At 42.3% G+C, this 23,249-nt stretch overlaps 1 protein-coding gene across 7 annotated transcripts in view; it reads right to left on the bottom strand.

Annotated features, from left to right (window-relative positions):
* ATP9B (ATPase phospholipid transporting 9B (putative)) overlaps positions 1–23,249 on the bottom strand; it is a 359,772-nt gene that overhangs the window by 95,393 nt on the left and 241,130 nt on the right. For all 7 annotated transcript variants that reach the window (XM_071208595.1, XM_058277921.1, XM_071208596.1 and 4 more), the window contains one exon: positions 4,164–4,306. In XM_071208595.1, coding sequence (XP_071064696.1) covers positions 4,164–4,306 — 143 coding nt within the window. The remainder of the gene's footprint in view (positions 1–4,163; positions 4,307–23,249) is intronic.

The raw sequence follows: 23,249 nt of genomic DNA, 5'->3' as shown, positions 1-23,249 counted from the left end.
TGGTCAAGTGCCTACTTTCCACATATGAGGTCCTGGTTTCAATCTCTGGTACCTCCTAAAAAAAAACCAACAAATGAAAAAAATAACTCTCACTGGGGGGCAGATGTAGCTCAGTGGCTGAGGGCCTGCTTTCCATATATGAGGTCCAAAAACTCTAGTTTGTCATACACTATTACCCATTTTTAAAAACTGTTGTAGTTGGTCTAGTAATAATTTAGGATTTCTTACAATGGGTTTTGGTATCAATGTTGTATCAATGGAATATTCCCTGTTTCTCTTCTCTCAGAGTTTATAAACTGTACCAAGTATGCCTCGAAAGAATGGGAGAATTACTAATAAAATTATCTAGGGTTGATGTGGTAAGATTTTCTAAAAACAATGCATCTTTAATAATTTTAGGTCTATTAAAACTATTTCTTCTAGAGTTCATTTTGATGGGTTATATTTTTCTGGGAATTTTTCCAATACCTATATTTTCATTGATAGTCTTCTAAAATTTCATTTAAATACCTATTTCTAAATCTTGGTCCCTTTTATCATTTATCATGTTTATTCATGCTTCATTTTTTTAAATCTTGATCAGTACCCTTAGAGGTGTGTGTTCTATTATCTTTTCAAAGGTCCACTTGACTGTGTTGACCTTCTCTATTTTACCCTGGTTCTTACCTGTAAGATCTCCTTTGTTCTATTCTTTGGGTTTCTTTTATTGTCCTTAAGTTAGCCATGTCAACTCTTAATGTTTAGCCTCTCTTCTTTTCCTATTAATGCATTTAAAGCTGCAAAGTTTCCCTAAAGCCTACAAGCAATCATCCATGGGCTTTGATACGGAGTAGTGGGTATTTTAAAATTTCCTTTAATGATTCTCTGATTCATTTAAAGTGTATGTTTTATGACCCAAAAATAAGGAGTCTTAAAAAAATTATCTTTAAGTTCGATCTATGTTGCTTTTTTTTGGAGAGGTTTTTTTTTCTTTCCCCTTCCCCATCCGCACCCCCACTGCCTGCTCTCTGTGTCCATTTGCTGTGTGTTCTTCTGTGTCCACTTATATTCTTGTCAGCGGCACCGGGAATCTGTGTTTCTTTTTGTTGCATCATCTTGCTGTGTCAGCTCTCCATGTTTGCGGAGCCACTCTTGGGAAGGCTGCGCATTTTTTGCACTGGGCGGCTCTCCCTCTGAGGCGCACTCCTTGCATGTGGGGCTCCCCTACACAGGGGACACCCGTGTGGCACGGCACTCCTGGCGCGCAGCAGCACTGCGCATGGGCCAGCTCCACACGGGTCAGGAGGCCCTGGGCTTGAACCCTGGACCTCCCATATGGTAGGCGGATGCTCTATCCATTGGGCCAAATCTGCTACCCTATGTTACTTTTTTATTGTGATCAAATATACCTTTTCTTTGGAATTTGTTGAGACTTGGTACCTTGGCCTAATATGTGATGAATCTTTCAATGTTCCGTATGTTTAACAAGAACATGTCATCTCTAATTGTCAGAGAAAGTATTCAATTTTTATGCCCATGAGATCAAAATTGGTAACTGTGTATACAAACCTTCTATATTTGGCTGTCTGCCTGCCTGGTTCATCATTAAAGAGATGTTAAAATATATTCCTGCCAGAGCAGATTTATTAATTTCTCCTTGTAGGCTATGAATTTGTGCTTTATGTATTATAAGGCTATTTTATTAAGTGCACGAACATTTAGAACTGAGTCTTTTATTATTAGATAATGACCCTCTTTCTTCAGTAATGCTTTTGCATAAAATTAATTTGTTCTTTGGTTATCTGTCCAAATATTGTTTTCCTTTCTTTTAACTTTTGCTTTTCCTTACACTTTTACCACTTGTCTGAAAACATTAAGGTTTTTAATTTTTATATAAATGATGTCTTATTAAACTTTTCTTCTGTGATTTACTTCTTTTCTTCTTTATATTTCGAAATCCATTCACGCTGATGTACCTGTACTGTCACTGCCGTTTAGCATTCAATTTTAAGAACAATTCACAATTACCCATTCTACTACTGATAAACTTCCTGTGTTACATCCAGTCAATTCCTTTATTTTGTTGGTCAAAACCATGCCATGAAATTCTTGTACATGTTTCTGCTCTTCATGAAGATGTGCAAACCTATCTTTGGGGAACAGAAATAGTGAAACTGCTGGATGGCTGAATACATGCATGCTCAAATTGCTTGGTAATACTCAAATAGGTTTTACAAAGAGGTGTGACAACTTCCATCCTCACCAACAGCAACTGAGAATTCCTGACCCATCCCTATACTTGCGAAGTGGTAAGACTTTTTAATATGGGAAGAAATTAGATCTTCATTACATGAAGCTATTTCATTTGTGAAAACAGAAGGTCTACCCATTCGTTAAGGACATCTTTAATGTCTTCCAAAGACATTTGAAACTTATATCCATACATGTATTACACAGTTTTATTTGGACACCTTTTGAATCACTTTATGCTTTTTGTTATTATTCTACTTGTTTTTAGTATTAAATTTCCCAAGTGTTGCTAGCACACAGAAATGTGTAAGAAACTTTCGTATAATCCTAAACATTTTCTTGTAGGTTCCTTTGGGTTTTCTATGTAAACAGTTATCTGATCTGTTTTATTTTTTTAAATTATTTTTTAATTTTTTAAAGATTTTTAAAAAAATTTCTTCCCTCTACGTCTATCAGTTGAGCCAAATCCACTTCCCTGCTGTGTGTTAAGAATAGCTCACTTATTCCCACTGGTGTTTTCTCTCATTCCGGTGATTCCGGGTTTCCGGGCTGTACTTAGGGATGATGCCCAGCTTATGATTGTGACAGCTAGCTGATGCGGGCTTCTTCTGCAGGTCCATCACAGGCTTCCTCAAAAGGCGTGTATCTTGAGTGAATGGTTCACCCGGGGCCAAGAGGACCGGCATGCTAACAGGGCTTTAATGTGTACTTAAGCTGCTGTGAAGGCGGTCTCTATTACTTGGTCTGTTTTCTACTTGAAGAGAAGGGAGCTGTGTTATCATCTTAATGTGCAACCTGCCATTTACTAAGCTCTTCATTTTAGCAGTCATACCTACTAATATTTTCTCTTCCTATAGTTGTTTCTCTTGTGTTTCTTGTCTTAATGGCGAAAGCATCCATAATAGCTGTTAACTAACAATGCCTTTCGAAGGTACCTTGACCTTCTTCCAGGCTGTAGCTAGGACTTCCCTAAATTCTATTACTAAAAACTATATTGGATTGTTTTAGGCATCTTTTATCATTTTATTTCTAGATCACTATGAATTAATAGGAATCTAAATCATGAATAAATAAACCAGGGAGGAATTTTACCTCTCAGTAATGCATTTTTATTACAGTCTTGGATTTGTCTTTTATTTAGTATATTTTGGTATAAAGGGTTTTTTTTTTTAATTTTTAAAGGCACTAGGACAGGGGATTGAACCCAGGACCGCGTATGTGGGGAGCTGGCACTCAGTCCCTGAGCCACATCAGCTCCCCTGAAGTGGTTTTTTCCCATCTGTCTGCTTGCTGTTTGTTGTTTTAGGAGGCATGGGGGACTGAACCTGGGACCTTCCATGTGAGAAGCAGATGTTCAACAGCTGGAGCCACATCTCCTTCCCAAGAGTTTATTAAAAAAATAATAATAAGGATGAATAGAATTTGGGGCAAATAAGTGTTAGGGTGGAACAGTTTGTAGTAAAGTTCTTTAGAATAGCACAGTGGTGTTATAAAGGCAGTTTAAAAAAAAGTTAAGCCTGTAAAAAATTCAAAGTAACACAAGTATGTAACTTAAATCTCCAAGAGTTTTGTTGTTGTTGTTGTTGTTGTTGTTGCTGTTGCTGTTGCTGTTGAGGTACCGGGGCCCAGGGATTGAACCTGGGACCTCCCATGTGGGAAGCCTGCACTCAACCATTTGAGCCACATCCACTCCCCTAAATCCCCAAGAGTTTAATATTTTGATAATTCTGATAACACTATGTATATTAGAAAATAAAAATTAAATTGTGTGACAGTTTTCTAGAGTAGAGAGTCTGGAAAATTCTAATTATGAATTCAATATTCTGTTATAATACACACATATATACACATAAACATGTCTATAAATACCATGATCATTTCTGATTTAATGTGATTTACTACGTTCAAAGAGAAAGAAAGACTCGCACGCGTACCTGTCTTGTCAGTTAATAAATACGCCAAACGTCCCAGCTCCTCCGGGATGGTGCTGGTTCGCACGACTGTTCCAGGAATATTTCCATCTTTCATGATCATCCATCCATAGGCAGCTTTGCCCATGTCCAAGTTTACACGCAAACTGCCAAATAGAAACCCATCACAGCAATTAGTGTGATCTAAAACCACGCAATATTTACACATGCAAGTTTTACATACAGATTTATGTGAATTACCTTTATGTCTATATAAAAATAGATAATATTAGATTCTAGACTTTAAAGTAAATGGATTTGTTGACATTTAAGTCAACAAATGTTTTATGCCCCTGGATGGTGTTTGTAGCTGATAGTCAAATGAGTAACCCACAGATAGGTTTTGTCCTGAATCAGAGTTCATAACCTAAGATGGAATAGAAAAAAGTACAATGTTGTAATTGCCACATGAAGGTACAAAGCAGCATTGGGGACTTAGAAGAGAGAGGGATTACATCTATATGAGAAAGCCAGGCAGTTTTTTCTTGAACAGCTACTTGAAAAGGGCATCTGGCAGGCACGGATCCTCTTTCCAGTTGTGTTCATGTTTACCAAGAGCCAGCTGTATTTGCTCTCAAACTTATGTCAGATACTTACTCATATACTATATAATTTAGTGAACTGTGACTATTAACTAAAATCAAGAGATCAGTTTTTCCATTTCAATGAAACAATGTTTTGAAATTTGCGACAATGATCAATTGTTCTTAAAAATCTATTCTTTAATGAGGTATGCACAAGACATAAAAGACCAGAAGGAATTTTAAAATCTCTAAGGATTCTCACTCTGAAATATGTACATATCTTTTCCTGTCTCTCCACTATAAGGAAGTACAAAGTGGAAATTATAAACAATAAATGATGAATATACCTTTTATGAGGAAAACAATGTGGATCTTCAAACTACACTCAAAGAAAAGACCTTGGCTCCAGAACACAAGATTGGTGGGCGAATGTATCTTTCTACACATTTGTACATGTTAAGTCAAAACAGCATGGCTGAGGTATATACGTTCAATTTCTAAAAACCTGTTCTCCCGTTTACCGGTTACCCGCAGCCCCGCTTGTGTGGGCTGCCCAGCGCAGGCATGGGCAAGCAGCAGCAGGTGGACTGTTCTGTGTAGCAGAGCTGGACCGGCTCTTGGGTTCTGCGTGGCCCTTTATTGTCAGAGTTCTCTGAGCAAGGGTCTGCCCTCCTCAGTCTGAGGCATTCACTGTCTCCAGGAAACAGGGTACCAGAGACCTGAGACTGAAGTTTCTCCCCAGGCTCACAAATTCAGTCCAGACTAGCTGGCCTCTGAAAAGCCGGGTGCCCCGTGCCCCGGGGAGCTCTGGGACGATTTTCCTGGCCGCCCCCGTGTCTCTGAAGTCTTGCCATAGAGACTGATTCTATGTGCTTTCCTTTCCCGCCACCCTTGGCCACTGCCCTAAGGCAATCTCTTTGGCCCATGCTCTTGGCACCTCATACATCTCTCTGTTTATTCTTTGGACCAATTTTTCTCTGATTCCCTCTCTCAAATTTTCTACTTGTGGAACCCAGCTTCCACAGTCGAGCACCTTCTCTGCATTCGGCCTCGCTGTCGGGGCTGGGCCTGGGGGCCTTGCACAGGCTGCTCCGAGGGAGGAGGGACCCTCCCCAGAGCCAGGCCCTGTCCAGGCCTCAGGCTGCGTGCTCCCTGCTGGTGCCACACCAGGAACGCGCACACTCCAACTCCAATCCTTATTTTGGGGTGCCCTTATTCCTCTCAACATGGCCAAAATTACAGCACTTCGGCTTAGTCTGCCTCTCTTTTCGGTTTTGCCATCCCACCAGGTCACTTTATCATTCATCTGAACAAGTCCTTGATTCTAAATTTCCTTTCTGATGCCCTTATCTTCACAAAGCTAGCACTTTGCTTATCCCTCTCCCCTTATCTACACTCAATGTCCACACATACAGAATCACTTTTTGACCCCAAGTTTCTATTATGCCATTTTTCTCATTAATTCACTCCACTCTGACTGCTTTTAGCAACTTTGTCATGGAGCTCCCACCAAGCAATGCAGAGCAACGGGACCCTCACCATAGCAAGCACCTCTGCCCGTCGGTGAAACACCGCCTGGTAAGACCCTGACCCAGCTATGCGCTGCAGGGACCACCACCTGAACCCCAGCAAGCCCGTCTGGGGGCCATTCTAGGACCCTGATGCGCAGACCCGACCTGCCATCCGGGGCAAACCAAAGCTGAGGCACGCGCCAGGTTGGATGGAGCGGCTTTCATCTTAGTGACCCTGCTGGCTGAGGCCTCAGGGCCTGGCCGGCCCCCGCCCCTCTCCTGCCCCTCCATGCCCCTCCTCCGCCCGGCCCCGCCCCCTCTATCGCTGCCATCCAAATGCCGCAGCTGGAAGAAAGCCCACAAGGCAGGACTAGCTGAAAATAGAGGGAGGTGAGGGAACTGGAGGCAACTGAGTTCCTGAACGCGGCAGCCCTGGCGTCCAGGGAGGGCAGGACAGCAGGACGGCAAAGGCAGATAGGAAAGAGTGAGAGGGGTTCGGTGGCCAGGATTAGACCAAGAGCAGGTCAGGAGGAGAGAGGAAGAGACATGGGAATGCAGGCAGATGAAACTACCTGCTTAGTGCACTGTGAGCTTCAAGAAGGCAGGGCGTTACGTGTCAGGTAACTAAAGGGTGAAGACTGAACAGCTAATTGGAACAGCAGGGCAGAAATCAAAGACAAACTGCCACCCCACCCCACCCCAAGGAGATTTATTTGGGAAGCTGTATGTATGGGATGTCTCTCTCACTCTGATTACAGACAGTCCGAAAGATTGGACTCTGGGCAGGATAGCTTGCCCGTCCTCTTCATCAAGTACTGGCAGAGTGTGTACGCTGTGCCTTGCGCCAGGCTAGCTGGTGAATGCCGACTTCTGGAAGCGAGTGTCGAGACTGTTTAAGCGACTACAGTAATTTTAGAGATAAAGGACATGCAGACATAGAGAATTTGTCCAGGATAGCTGATTCTAACACCAGAACCACTGCACACACTTCCTTACGGTGCCCGGCTATCTTCCTGCTGTCCTGGGATAGGGCCCCCTCCACCCACGGGGAACTCTTTGCATCACAGGAAATGGGGATAGAAAGTTAAAGTCCCATATTCCCTAACTCACTTTACACTCCAAAATTCATTCTCTACTGAAGATGATTTTACAACACACTTTCCAAAAAGTACATTAAAAATAGTTAATAAAAACTATGGAGACAAAGATCTTAAAGACTGCTACAAAACCATAACGTACTTTCAAGTGTTTAGAATGTTCTCAAATACTTACGCAGTTCCTACTATGCTTCTCTCAGCACTGTTCAAGGCGGCACAAACTAAATGCTCGTCCCCTGCGCGACAAGCTCATTCACTTATGCCGTCTATGCAGCATCCCTGTGCACCCTGAAGTCTGAGTTCTGAGCCACGTGAGGAGGTGCTCGGCTCCCAAGGCTGAGCTGCTCTGCAGCAGGATCATCGTACTCCTCATGCAGAAGCTCAACAAATACGCAGAGGACCTTAAGATCCTTCAGAGTGTGCCAACTTCATAGGCGCAAAATGACAGACCTCTAATTAGTAGAGGATATTATTCACAGCTTCAAAACTGTTTCTAATTTAAAAACCTTCTTTCACCCAAAACAAACTTTAATGAACAAGGTAACCTGTTATTTTGAATAGTGATTACAACAGTAGTGACTTTATAAGCAGTTCTCATTCTACGGTTGAGTCTTCAGTGAGAATACCTTTTTTAAAGAACTGGAGAAACAACAATAAACAAAGTCTTCTCCTTCTCGTGCACACTATTCTTCAGAGTCATAAGGACACGACAGCATCTGATTTTAATCTATTTACTATGAGACTGGTAAAAATATCTTCCAATACACTAAGGAAGCAATGTTAAATTCAGTGGACATTTCTGAAGAAATGCAGAGTATAGGAGATTAAGTATTCCCTGAAGTTGGAGTTTCCAGATGTTGTGCTTTAAAGGCCACTGGGAAGTGGCATTAAGAAACCCCAGCTCTGTTCTAAAAGATGAAATATCACACACATCAGCGCGAAGAGCAAAACAAGACGTGCTGCAGCTGCCGTCAGGGCGTCGGCGCTTGTGCCCTCCAGTCCCGAGCAATTCTGCCCGCCCTGGCCTGCCTTGCGCCACGCGCCTGTGTGGCCCTGGGCCTGTCAGTGCCTTCCCAGCCTCTTCATCCAAGCAGTTATACTGCCAAAGGAATGACATCTACATTTTCCAAATACTTTTAAAAAATACCTCTGGGCAACTGTAAAGAGAGTTTATAACAGTTACAAAGGCCAAACAAATGTGAGTAAGAGCCCAGAAGTAAGTTTTTGCTATTGCCGTGTTCAGTGGTGGTTTTTCTTTTTTTCATTTTTAAAAAATTTATTGAAGTATATCACTAATAAAAAGACATACACAATAAGTGTATAGTAATAGTTGTGAACTTACAAAACATATACAACATCATACAGGGCTCTCATACCTCACCCTACCACCAATAACTCGCACTGTTATTAAACATTTTTAACTAATGATTAAAGAACATTCTCGAAATTTACCACTAACCACACTATTTTTCCCTCAACCCACCCTATTATTATCTTTATATCATTTATACATGAACATACATAAACAATAAGTATATAGTAAAAGTTGTGAACCTACAAAGCAAACATGCATAACATGATATAGGGGTCTCATACATCAATCCTCCAAAATCTTATTATAGTCCTTATCTTATATTTGGTGTATATTTCCCCCAAGCCACTTTTTTTTTTCAGCTCCCCCCCCCCCCCCAATCCCCGTTGTCTGCTTTGTGTGTCGATTTGCTGTGTTTTCTTCTGTGTTCACTTGCATTCTTGTCAGGTGGTACTGGGAATCTGTGTCTCTTTTTGTTGCACCATCTTCCTGTGTCAGCTCTCTGTATGTACAGCACCACTCCTGGGCAGGCTGTGCTTTCCTCACACCTGGCAGCTCTCCTTGCGGGGCGCACGCCTTGCGCATGGGGCTCCCCGACACGGGGGACACCCCTGCATGGCATGGCACTCCTTGCGCTCATCAGCACTGCACATGGGCCAGCCACACGAAGTCAAGGAGTCCTGGGGTTTGAGCCGCGGACCTCCCATGTGGTAGACGGACGCCCTGACCACTGGGCCAAGTCTGCCGCCTTAAATATATTTTTATAAGAATTTGTAATCTTATAAAACAATCATGCAGAAGTGCAGAATTCCCAAACAACACCCCTCTATCAACAAACCACACTGTGATGGAACACTGGTTACAGATAATGTCATTTGATTGTTACCACGTCCATATCATACATTTGACACACATTTTCCATACATGCCATTAACACAGTTCATCTTTTGTATAGATGCAAGAATATTACATTATTACTGCTAATGACAGTCCACAGGTCACTCCGGTTGTATTTTTCCTATGCTTCTCCACATTCCTAACACCCTGCAGTAGTGGTGTACATTTGTTCTAGCTCACAAAGGACACTCTTGCATCTCTACCATCAACCACAATTCTCATCCACCTCTTGGTTTACTGTGCTATTCAGTTCCTAGATTATTCTCTAGCATTCTGTCAACTGGCATTTACATCACTAGACTATCATTTTCAGCCACATCCCCATTTATAAACTAACTGTTACCCACTATGTGTTACCATCCACTCTATACATTTCCACACTTTTACAGTAAAGGTCATTAAAAAAAACTTCTACATATGTTAAATATCAGTAGTCCATCTCAGTTCTCCTCTTACCTCCTTTAAGAATCCACCAGCTATGACCACGTCTTGAAGACATTTTCCTACTATTTCTTCTAGAAGCTTTATGGTTCTTGCTTTTATTGTTAGGTCTTTGATCTGTTTTAATTTTTGGATAAGGTGTGAGATAAGGGTCTTCTTTCCTTCTTCCAGCTACAGATATCTGGTTCTTTCAGCACCATTGGTTGAATGGATTGTTCTGCCTGAGCTGTGTGTGTTTGACAGGCTAGTTAAAAATAGTCTTTATGCCAGTACCATGCTGTTTTAACCACTATAGCTATGTAACATGATTTAAAGTCTGGAGATGAGGGTTTGCTTTTCCTTTTTATGATGTTTCTGGCTATTCAGAACCCTTACTCTTCCAAATAAACTTGATCGTGTTTACAATTTTTTTTTAATGCTGGTGGAATTTTTATCAGGATTGCATTGAATCTGTATGTCAACTTGAGTAGAAGTAAGATCTTAATGATACTTACTCTTCTAATTCATAAGCATGGAATGTTCTTCTATTTAGGCCTTTTTTGAGTTAACATTGAGTTGCAGTTTGCTGAATGCAAGTGTTTTACATCGTTGGTTAAGTTTATTCTTGGAGATTTGAGTTTTATCTGTCAAATTTTATTTTCACCACTTTTTAAAAAAAGATTTATTTCTCTCCCCGTCCCCTACTTTTGTCTACTCTCTGTGTCCATTTGCTGTGTGCTCACCTGCTTCCGCTTCCATTGTCAGGCAGCACCAGGAAACTGCATCTATTTTTTATTGCGTCATCTTGCCACGTCAGCTTTCTGTGTGTGCGTTGCCACTCCTGGGCAGGCTGCGCTTTATTCACATGGGGTGCTCTCCTTGCGGGGCACACTCCTTGTGCTTGGAGCACCCCCACGCAGGGGCACCCCTGTGTGGCACGGCACTCCTTGAATGTGTGGGTCACCTTACCACACAGGTCAGAAAGCCCTGGGTATTGAACCCTGGACCCTCCATACAGAAGGCGGATGTTCTATCAGTTGGGCCATGTCTGCTTCCCTCACCACTCCTTTGACACTTTTAGATACTTTTATTGATATAACCCTTCATTTCTAGACTCTCTTCCAGGCCTCTCTCTCCTGTCCTCTCTTTTCAGACTCTAAAACACCCTTTAGTATTTCCTGAAAATCTGGTATATCTTGGTTAGAAATTCTCTCAATTTTTATTTATCTGTGAATATTCTAATCTCGCCCTCACTTTTGAAAGACAGTCTTGCTGGATATAAGATTCTTGGCTGGAAGTTTTTCTCTTTAGTATCTTAAATATATCAGACCACTGTCTTCTTGCTTCCATGGTTTCTGGTGAGAAATCAGCACTTAATCTTATTGGATATCCCTTATATGCAATGCATTGCTTTTCCCTTGCTGTTCTCAGAATTCCCTCTGTTTTTTGGCATTTGACATTCTGATGAGTATGTGTCTCGGAGTTGGTCTATTTGGGTATTTTTGGACATGGGCATCTGTGTCCTTCAATAGGGCTGGGAAATTTTCTACCATTATTTCTTCAAATATTCCTTCTGCCCCTTTTCCCTTCTCTTCTCCCTCTGGGACACCCATGAAACATATGTTTGCACGCCTCTTGCTGTCATTTACTTCCCTGACACCTTGTTCAATTTTTCCCATTCTTTTCCTTAATCTGTTCTTTTGTATGTTCACTTTGAGGCCATTTCTTCAAGCTCATCAATCCTTTCTTCTACCTCCTCAAACCTGCTATTATATGATTCCAATATTTTTTAAAATTTTATTTATTGCACCTTTCATTCCCATAAGATCTGCTTTTTTTCTATGCATGCTTTCAAATTCTTCTTTGTGTTCATCCAATGTCTTCTTAATATCCTTAATCTCTTTAGCCATCTCATTGAATTTATTAAGGAGATTTGTTTGAACATCTATGATTAGTTGTCTCAACTCCTTTATGTCATCTGCAGGCTTATCTTGTTCCTTTAACTGGGCCATAGCTTCCTGTTTCTTGGTATGGATTGTAATTTTTTGTTCGTGTCTTGGCATCTGGATTACTATTTATCTGGGTGCACTTTTTCTCTTTAGTTTAGGGCTTCCTGCCCTCTCTCCCTTGCTGGGTGTGCAGTAGGAGCCAAGGATATAACTGATGCTATAAGCTATGGAGGCTCAAGCTGCCCTCATTGTGCCAGGGACCAGCGAAGCTTCTTCCAACTTTCTCCTTTGCCAGGGGTAGGGACAGAATCACAGCTGTGTGGAATAATCCACTTGCAGGACTAGACTATAGCTGCCTGGAGAGACTGATGAAGCTTCATGCTCCTTTCTCTCCTGCCTGGGGCGGGGATGGAGCTGCAGGTGTGGGCAGCAATCTACGCAGTGTGGGTCCAAGATGACTGCAGTTGCCCAGTAGTCTTCCGATTTTCTGTCTGTGCCAGCCAAAGGTACCCACAGTTACCTGGACAGGCTGGTGCAGGCCCTGCCAGTCTCCTCCCTGCCAGAGGTGGGTCTGAAGCCTAGGCTAGGGCTGCAGGCTGATCTGGGTGAAAAACATTGGTTCCTACTGTCACTGTGATTTTTGGTCCTGGCTTCCTCTCAGGCTGAGGGCAGAGTCAAAATGATGGCCACCAGCCTCTTTCCAACTGGGCAGATTCATACCTCAGTTGTTCCCAGGGCTGTATCTTAGCCAGCCTAGTCTACCAATCAGTAGCTGAAATCAGTGTCCAATCCTCTCCTCCTGCCCTGTTCCTGGGAAATGGAGCTTCCAATTCCAGCCACAGAATAGCTCCTGGGGTGGCTTGTGCCACCAGAGTAGGATAGTCACCAGCCTCTGTAGTTTGGCTGGTAACTTCCTGAAGAGGCTGGCACAGGTTCCCTGCAGCTTCCTCCCTGCTGGAGGTGGGGCTGGGGCCTAGGCTAGAGCTGCAAACTGACCTGGATGGGAAGAAGCCAGTCCCCACCAGCACTGGGATCCTTAGTCCACCCCACTTCCCCTCGTGCCAGCCGTGGAGTTAAGATGGCGGCTCTGGCCTCTTTCTGACTTAGACAGGCTCAAGCTTTAGCCGTTCTCATGATTATACTTTAGCCCACTGAATTTACTCATCAGTAGCTAAAGTGAGTGCCCAACTGTCTCTTCCTCCCCTATTTTTGGGAAGTGGAGCTTTCAATTCCAGCCATGGAACAGCTCCCACAGTGGTTTGTGCCTCCAGTGGAGGATGGCATCGGCCTCTGGGGTGTGGAGCCTCTACTTATGAGTCTTCTCTGCAGATGGGCAGTCTCCTCCTTCCACTCCCTCAAGGATGTTGCAGGATGCTCTTCTGGCCTCCTGGAGCCCCAAACAGGTGCTTCAGCAGCTCCAGAGAGGTCTGGGTATTTGCTAACTGCCTTGTAGCAGGAGCTGACTCTAGGGGCTCTTTAGTCCACCACCATCTTGCTGTCACAACTGGCATTTTAAACACGCCTCTTGGCATGAGTCAAAGTAGGGCTCAGGGAGTTTCTGCACCCTGGGCTGAGCTGTTTGGAAGGCAGGACTCCATTTCCTGACCATGTCAGAGTACCCACCTTGTCTGCCTTTCACCCCACCGATTCTCACCCATCCCTCTCTCAGTCTTTATCGCCCAGACTCAGGATTCTTTGACAGTGATGCCATCTGTCACTCCCTCTGCGCCCTCAACCTCACCCTCTACCTCGCCACTCACTGGGAACGCCCCTCACTTGTCGCCCTCCCTTCCCCTACTCAGCTCTGGCCAATAGGAATCACGTGCCTCTGCATGGCGGAGCGTCTGTATGGCGAAGCCCAGCTCCCTGCCTTCGTGGCCTGGCCCCTTCCAGGTCTGTGCTGCAGCACGCCTCTGCCTGACCTTACAAGGCATTACGGTGTCCACCTCCTTCTCATACACTCCTTTTGGGCTAGACCTCTAGCCAGGAGTGCCAGTGGGCTCGGCCTGAGCTCAGGCTCCTCTATTCTAACTCTCTCTCTAGAGCTCAAAAATACTTTTTTTAAGGAGGTTGAAATCCCTTTTCATGCCACACTCAAAAAAAAATTACATACAGATTAAAAAGTAGAATATAAAATATCTCTAGAGGTATTAAAAAAAATACAGAAACACATATAATCTTAGGGTGGAAAAGGCCCTCTAAAATAAGACACATAAAGGATAACATGCGAATGTTAAGTAAATGCACTGTTTAATACTGACTGGGAAACAAGAAGAATGGAAGGATCCAAATGGCCCATCAGTTGATGCAGGTAAAATGTGGCTAATGAAAAAGCAAGAAGTCAATAGATATAAATAGCATGACACCATTTATAAAATTTTAAAACATGTACACATACTTTAAATTGTTTATGGGCCCAAACACCGGCAGCCAAGCTGTAAAAATATGAACAAAAAGGATACACACCAATTTCAGGAGAAAAATTAACTCTGGCAAAGGCAGGAGCAGAGGGGTAGGAAGGGTCTATCTCTACAACATCTAGTAGTTTAAAAAAAGGAGATCGGAAACAAATGTCTGAACATGCTAAATCTATGATAAACACATGGGTATCTGTTACTATTCTCTTATAAATTTTACTTACTTACAAAATTTCATAATTTAAAGCTACATGGTAAGAAAGCAATTTTTAAAACCATGATGACTCACCCTACCTTCTCAGGTTGTTTCACTATGGTCCTTTCTGGAGCAGAGGACTAAACTAGATGGCCTCTCAGGAACCCTTCCAGGCCTGTTGTCCTAAAAAGTACTCAGAAAAGTACAGACAAGAAAAATACACTATGGTTGTGGGGGGGTGTGCTCTGCCTGTGCTAGCTATTTGCAAGGGACCTTGTACTACACATCAACTCAGTTGTATCAAATTTAATTCTATCAACACAATAGCAGACAATATGTACTTAACCATGTGAAATTGGGGGTATTCAACCATTTCTGACCTAGTAAAATGGAAATTCATTGATTTGTTAATTAATAAATTAATTACTTTATTAATTTATAAATAAATTCATGTACACTTGAAGATCAATCTTTAAGATTCACAGTGAAAAATAGTAGGCAATATAAGGAAAATAATTTGACTCACTTGTCTGTTGAGTTCATATCTTAAACATCATATGAACTAGACTAGTCAAGAGAAAACCTTTAATTGCCAATTATACAGATATTTTAGACCTTCACCTCACTATCTTTTGGCTATTTTTAATCCCTTCAGAGAGGAAACAGCCTGGCAGAAAACTGCATCCACCAAATGAGGAAGATTCAGGAGGACACTTGGAAGGTGGTATTTTATGCAAGAAAGCAAGCAGCTCTCATGGGCGGCCAGTCCCCTGGATGGCCATCTCCTATGCAGATCTGCCCTCCTGGCCAGTCACGTCTCCTGTGGACGTGCCCTCCTGAGCAGACGTGTCCCCTGAGCAGCCACGTCTCCCGCTGATGTGCCCTCCTGAGCAGCTGTGTCCCCTGCAGATGTGCCTTCCTGGGCAGTCATGCCCTCCCCCCACCCCCCAGACTGCTCTGACCCCTGGGCAGCCATGTCTCTTGCAGTCGTGACCCCCTGGGCTGCTCTGACCCCTGAGTGGCTATGTTTCCTGGGTGGCCATGTCCCCAGTGAAGGCTCCATAAATGCAGGAGCTTTAACAGCAAATGTGTCATGGTGACTAGACACCAAGGCTGTTGAGGAGGCTTTTAGGGCAAGTGGAAGGATTGACGAAGGGAGAGAAAAACATTTTTACAGGACTCTTCTTTGACCTTTGCCTTTAGAGGTAAGACAGATTCTCTATGAATCAAAAAGATAAAAAGTAAGTTGTGGGCTGCCTGGCTCAAATCTGGACAAGTGTGAGAGGCAGTCACCACCCTGCTGCAAGCAGGAGGCTCTGGACTGGAACGGGGGCTCCGACAACCAGAGAAGCATTCCACAGCTTTGGCTCTGAGAGGCGCACTTTGGAAAAACATGACTTTTTATGTGTGCTGACGTCTCTTTTCTGGTTTGAGTCAAATAATTTTGGAAAAGGTCAGCCTGTCTTAGCTATCATAAGGTAAAGGATTTCTGTCTAGAGTTGGGCAGGAATTTTTTAGCGTTCACAGTCACAAGACGTGTTGGAGTGGAAACAAATGAATATTTGGAGTCTTTTTCTGGGATATCTGTCTATGGTTTTAGGTTTTAATAAAACAATCTCTGCTGTGAAAGAATTGTAAGAATTTATTATTTCATGGAATATTATATTACAGATAATTACTGCCGAAATGTTTGGGGTAGGATACAAATACCCTTGAAAATTGTGGAAAGAACTAGCTACTTGTGAGAAAGAAATTAAGAGCTAATCTTCAAGTTGATTAGAAATAAAGCATAACTGTTGCACAGTGCTAGTTTACAGTTTGCTAATGAGAAACTATTCAGGAACAGAACAGGGCTCTCGGGGCAGAACAGGCAGGCACACTCTTCATCACCAGGCATGCTTTAATCAAATGTTAACACAGAAATTTGCTTTTTAATTTTAAAACTCTCTAAGAATTTGGGCTTCACTCATTTGACAGTAATTATCATTTCTAGATTTAATTACCTTTTGTAGAGTTATAATTTTAGTAAATTTTAAAACCTACACTCCCTACGTGAAACCTCTAGCAACATGATCTGTGACCAAAACAAAACAAAACCACAAAAAGTAAAAAACAACTAAGCCCACTATTCTGAGAACAGAAATGGATTATAAATTGATAGATACCAGATAAATCTTAAGCTCATCCAACTGCTGAGACCCAAGGCAAATAACTGGAGAACTCCTCTATGTTGTCACAGGTTCTGAGCTGGAAGGCAGTGATGACCACTACTGCCACACAGTGAGAACAGTGAAACAAACTTCCTCAAGTAAACACCGTGGCTGTGCAGGTGCTGCTCAGTGCACAGATGGCCTGACCGGTGGGATGGAGAGGGTCTCAGTGCCAGCGCCTGGCAGTCTGAACTACCCAATCATACAGCGACAGAAATGGCTGAGGGCAAGGCTTGACCCTGAACAAAACTGGAGCGCGTTTTCCTAAAATACCGTGATCTTTGCTGCATTTAAACTGTAATTAGCTACAATTAAACCTGCAGCTTTGTTCAATAATAGGTGAACAGAGTCCCTGCAAGCCTGTCTAGGGAAATACATGAGATTTACCTCGGGGAATGCGTCTACATGAAATAATTCACAGGTACTCTCCAGAAGGGAGACTGATTTTAGATCCTAATCTGAGCAAAAGAAAATGGACTGAAAGAACACAGATATCATTGCGGTTTTTTTTTCATGACACACCATGCATGAAGGGCTAGTGCCAGAATGTTTTCACTACAAGAACCCATCTGTCATCACCTAGGAGGACAGCCTCTAAATGAACACACACTGTGGACATCAACATTTCTACTTTGCCCTCTTACTGTGCCACACACAAAAAAACAGAAACAAAATGAAACAACCGAAAAAAACTGAGTAAATGGTTTTCTCAGTGTGGAGGAAACACCTCTCCATCTGGAAGGCGGCATGATCCACCATCCCGGGCTAGGACTGGGAGTTATCCAGAGAATCATAAAACCCTGCAGTGCACTCTCCCTAGGTCCCCAAGCTTTCCAGTCACTGGATTTCTCGGGCCTGGTAACAGGGACGGCTTGTACTGTCCCGAGTGTTCCTCTTTGCCTGCTCTGTGATCTGGCCTGTTCCGCAAGTCAGTACGGAGTCTGGGACAGGCCACGCCCCTCCAGGTTCCCGTGGGCTCCAGCCAGGCTCCTATGGGCACTGGAGCAAGGGACCAGATGCCAAGGGAGTGAGTCAAGAGCCCCCGACAGGGACACACGATGGCCCAGAACAGACACGCCGTTCCGGAAAAGGCAGAACCTGAGCTGGAATAAACAGGGTTGGGGGACTTGCTTGTCCCTGCATCGCGGTTTTTGACAAGGCTTTTGAATTTCAAAGCTACAAGGTACTGTGTAACTGGGACAAAGGCAGACGTGTGCCCCAAATCTGCTAAGATTTGATTTGTATTCATTGCAAGAGATATAAAAATAAACAAAATATAGTCTCAGGTCTTTTTTTGTTTTGTTTATTCATTTTTTAAAAAATATTACGTTAAAAAAATATGAGGTCCCCATTCACCCCCACCACTCCCCCCACAGTAACACTCTCCCCCATCATCATGACACATCCATTGCATCTGGTGAGTACATCTCTGGGCATCGCTGCACCTCATGGTCAATGGTCCACACCATAGCCCACACTCTCCCACATTCCATCCAGTGGGCCATGGGAGGACATACAATGTCCGGCAATTGTCCCTGCAGCACCACTCAGGACAACTCCAAGTCCCGAAAATGCCTCCACATCTCATCTCTTCCTCCCATTCCCCGCACCCAGCAGCCACCATGGCCACTTTTTCCACACCAATGCCACATTTTCTCAAGTCTCAGGTCTTAAAGAATAGAAAGGTAAGATAGGAAAAGTAGCTTTAGTGCTAAAGCACCTTAATAAGTGTTTGAGTAGGAATGAAGGATTGGGATGTCTGAAATAATCAAAATGGTATTTTAGGGAGAGTAAACCAAGTGGCATGAGCAAATGAGCACAAAGGTGGGAGCAGGTGACAGTGTGGGGCAGGCACATGGGGGCGTGGCCGTCAGGGAAGGATGTGCTGGAAGGAGTTCTCTGGGCAGAAGGAACTTCTTGTCTTCTGTCTGGATTGATGCCAACCATTTCCCATGATCTACAGCAGAATTCAAATATTGTGTTGAATGAAAACAAAATCATTCAGGATTTTCCTACCATTCAGAAGTGTTTAGGGCCTTTGTATGGGGATATACTTGCGGTCTTTTGCCTCTTTTTCTTTTTTTTTAAAGATTTATTTTTTATTTATTTAATTCCCCTCCCCTCCCCCGGTTGTCTGTCTTCTGTGTCTTTTTGCTGCGTCTTGTTTCTTTGTCTGCTTCTGTTGTCGTCAGCGGCACGGGGAAGTGTGGGCGGCACCTTTCCTCGGCAGGCTGCTCCCTCCTTCGCGCTGGGCGGCTCTCCTTATGGGTGCACTCCTTGCGCGTGGGGCTCCCCTACGCGGGGGACACCCCTGCGTGGCACGGCACTCCTTGCGCGCATCAGCACTGCGCGTGGGCCAGCTCCACACGGGTCAAGGAGGCCCGGGGCTTGAACCGCGAGCCTCCCATGTGGTAGACGGACGCCCTAACCACTGGGCCAAAGTCCATTTCCCTCTTAAAATAATGCATGTGCATGCATCACCTAAAATGGAGAAGAGAGCTGTGGTTTAACTTTAGAGACAAAAAGTAGTTTGATTTCCTAAACAATTTTTATGAAACAATTTGAAAAAAAATGTTCTGATTGAAGGAGAACAAATCAGAGAACTCAAGAGGAAGGAAAGGTAAGTACTAAAATCAATTGTACATTCAGGTGCAAACCTGAAAAGTATAACCAAAAGTGGTTTTGAAAAGGATTTACATAATTAAAAAGTAGTATCTATATAAAAGCAAGTCTGTAAACTCAGATTGAATAACAAATGTCAGGAAGTACAAAAGAAAAAGAGGAAATTAAATGTGCATTAAATTCTTCATTAGGAATAAAAGGAGTCACAAATTACCATTTGGTTCTTGACCATGATAATTGAACAAAGATTTAAGGGTATATATGATAAACCTAATAAGTTTTAAGAGAATTTTATAATTTCCAAACAATTTGAGAAGATAAAAGCAAAATACATTCTGTAAAGCAACATTATTGAAAAAAAAAAAAAGAATAATACAGAAGTGAGGTCAAACATTGCATATCAATCATGTGAAAGGGCTGAATATTTCTACTGAAAGCCCAACAGACCATTTGGTTTAAAAATCAATCAAATAAAAATCTAAAAATATGCAATTTAAGAGACCTGTCTTAAAATAAAATGTCTCCAATACAGATTACCAGGAGATAGCCTGGGGTTAGAGAATGGGGAGTTGATGCTTACGTTGGACACATTCTCTGTTCAGGATGATGGTTTGGCCATGGAAATGGACGGTGAGATGGACGCACACTATTGTGAGTGAAGCCAACAGCATGGACCAGTGCAGGCAGATGTGGCTAAAAGGGGAACTTTAGGAGGTATGTGTTACTGAATGAAAACAGAAGGATAAAACATAAGATGTACAACAGAATGAACCCTACTGTGGATAAAGGACTAGAGTCACTAATACAAATGTAAGAATATTCTTTCATGAATTATAACAAATGTATGGTACTAATACAAGGTGGGGATGTTAGGGTGTTATATTGGGAAAATACACCTAATGTAAATAATGGGTGATAGATATAACTATTTTAATATCTTTAATCAACTGTAACAAAGGCAAATACTGTTAAAATAATATAAATTGTCTCCAAAAGGCTAAGAGTAAAGAAATGGCAAAGATCAACAAAGCAAGCAAACCACCCTAAATTAAGCAATGGTGGTCATGTAAAAATATTAATGACAAAGTTACCAGGCAAAATGCAGTAAGAGGAACGAATTAAATGGATAAGAGGCAGACAGTGATGTAACCACTCAAGGTTAGCAAGGCTGAATTGTTTACCCAAAGGCAAAGGTAACTCCTGTGACCCTCAGGAGGTAGGAGGCACAGGGGCGGGATCCAAGGGCAGGGGAGGCCAGCCCCAGGGGCCCTCTCCCCGCGGGCGCCCTCTCCCCGCGGGCGCCCTGCGCATGAGGCCCCACCTGCTGGCGCCGGAGTGGCCCACGCCCTACTCCCAGCAGGCCTGGCAGGTCAGTGCCTCCGATCTTGAAAACAGGGATTTGTTCTGGGAGGGCAGAGTCACATTCAGGATTTTTACTGGAACTACCTGAAAAGAACCTCTCGCCTTTTACTTGTGTAATTAAGCTGGTAGAACACAGGGCGGAGCCTCTGAGTGCATTTTTAAACAGGTGAGAACAATCTCTGAGAGAATAAAACACAGTCCAAGGAAAGCAAAGACAAGGTAGAGAGAGAAAAGCACCAAAGGGCCTTTCTAAGCTCCTTCTCCAAGCCATGCCCAAGCCAGTCGTTTTGGTTAATCTTCCTCATGTCTATTAGATATACCAATATATTTCCAATTTAGCTTGGAAATATAATTAATTTAAAATTGCTCTTATAGGTCTTTTGTGCAAAAACTCCATAGGCAAACTAAAAAGTAAGTTTATTTGAAATAGTAAATATATTTGAAAATGTGGAAGAGCTAAAATTATGTAAAAAGCAACTGCTACAAAAATATGAAGTGACCAAGAGCCAAAAAGACTTAGATGTTGCTAAAATAAACTAAAAAAGACCAAAATAAATGGAAGGACTTTCCATGCTTATGAATTGGAAGACTAAAAATTGTCAAGATGTCAATTCTGCCCAAAGCGATTTACAGATTCAACTCAATCCCAATCAAATTTCCAATTGCCTTCTTGGAAGAAATGGAAAAGCCAATCACCAAATTTATTTTGAAATGTAAGGGGCCCTGAATAACCAAAACCATCTTGAAAAAGAACAAAGTCAGAGGACTCAAATTCCCAAATTGTAAAACTTATTACAAAGCTACAGTGGTCAAAAAAAATATGGTACTGGCATAAGGACAGATATTTATAACAAGAGAATTTAACTTAGCGTTCAGAAAAAGACAATTCACATCATGATTTTTGACAAGGGTGTCAAGTCCACTCTATTACAAAAGCACAGTCTCTTCAACAAATGCTGCTGGGAGAACTGGATGCCCATAAGCAAAAGAAAGAAGGGAGACCCTATCTCACATCATATACAAAAATTAACTCAAAATGGATCAAAGATCTAACTATAAGAACCAGGACTATAAAACTTCCAGAAGAAAATGTGGGGAATCAATGTCAGAACCTTGTATTAGGCAGTGGATTCTTAGACTTTACACCAAAAGTATGAGCAGTGAAAGGAAAAATAGATAAATGGGACATCAAAATTAAAATCTTTGGTGCATCAAAGGACTTCATTGTGAAAGTAAAAAGAAAACCTACAGAATGGGAGAAAAGAGTTGCAAACCATATGTCTGATATGGGTTAATCTCCAGAATGTATAAAGAAATCCTACAAGTCAACAACAAAAAGAAAACCCAGTCAAAAAAATGTGCAAAGACCTGAATAGACATTTCTCACAAAAAGATAAGCAAATAGCCAACAAGCACATAAAATATACTCAACTTCCTTAGCCATGAGGGAAATGCAAATCGAACCACAATAAGATATCAATGCATACCCACTAGAATGATTACCATTAAAAACAAACAAACAAACAAAAAGTACTAAAAAGGATGTGGAGAAATAGGAACACATGCATTCATTATTGGTAGGAATGTAAAAACAGTAGACAGTTTGGCAGGTCCTCAGAAAGTTAAGTACAGGATTAACATATGGCCTGGCAATCCCACTTCTAGGTATACACCCAAAAGAACCCAAAGTAGGGACTCAGACAGGTATTTACACACTGATGTTTACTGCAGCATTATTCAGAACTGCCAAAAGAAGGAAGCAACCCAAGGTTTCCATCAACCAAGTAGTAGAAAACAAAATGGGACTTACATATGTGATGGATTATAGCCGTGAAAAGGAACAAAGTTCTGATACATGTGACAACATGGATGAATCTTGAAGACATCATGTTGAGTGAATAAGCCAGACACAAAAATATTGTTACGATCTCACTAATATGAAATAAACAGAAGAGCAAACTCATACAGTCAGAAACTAGAATATAGGTTCCCAGGGGCTAGAGAGGAGGGAAGGAGTGGGGAGTTAAAGCTTAGTTGGTCCAGAATTTCTGTTGGGGGCAATGGGAAAGCTTTGATAATGGATGGTGGCAATGGTGGCACAACATTGTGAATGTAACGAACACCACTGAATGGGGTTACAGAGGGATATTTTACTTTGTATATAATGTTACTGAAATAAAAATTTTTTAAAAAGGACTTGGGTGTAAACAAAAATCTGTTTTACATGCATTGTTTTATACTTGAAGACACAGATGATACAGGGAAAGGTCGAGTCAAAACAGTAGCAGGTACCAGTGCAAGAATGCAAACTCCAGCTCCCTGGTCCCAGAGCCTGAGAGCCCAGTCTTGAAGTTATACACTAACTCTCATGGGACACAGGTGATTTTAGGTTTCGATTTGTTTTTGTACTTTTTAAGCTTAAGATTCAAAAGAAGACGTGAACATAGTAGAGTTCATGTGCACCCTTCATGCTGCTTCCCCTACTGACCACATCGCACGTGTGAAAACAGGAGGGCTGACGGGCCCCGCGGTT

The sequence above is a fragment of the Dasypus novemcinctus genome, chromosome 16, assembly GCF_030445035.2.
Source record: "Dasypus novemcinctus isolate mDasNov1 chromosome 16, mDasNov1.1.hap2, whole genome shotgun sequence".
NCBI lineage: Eukaryota > Metazoa > Chordata > Mammalia > Cingulata > Dasypodidae > Dasypus > Dasypus novemcinctus.
This window is presented reverse-complemented; position numbering and strand designations above follow the sequence as displayed.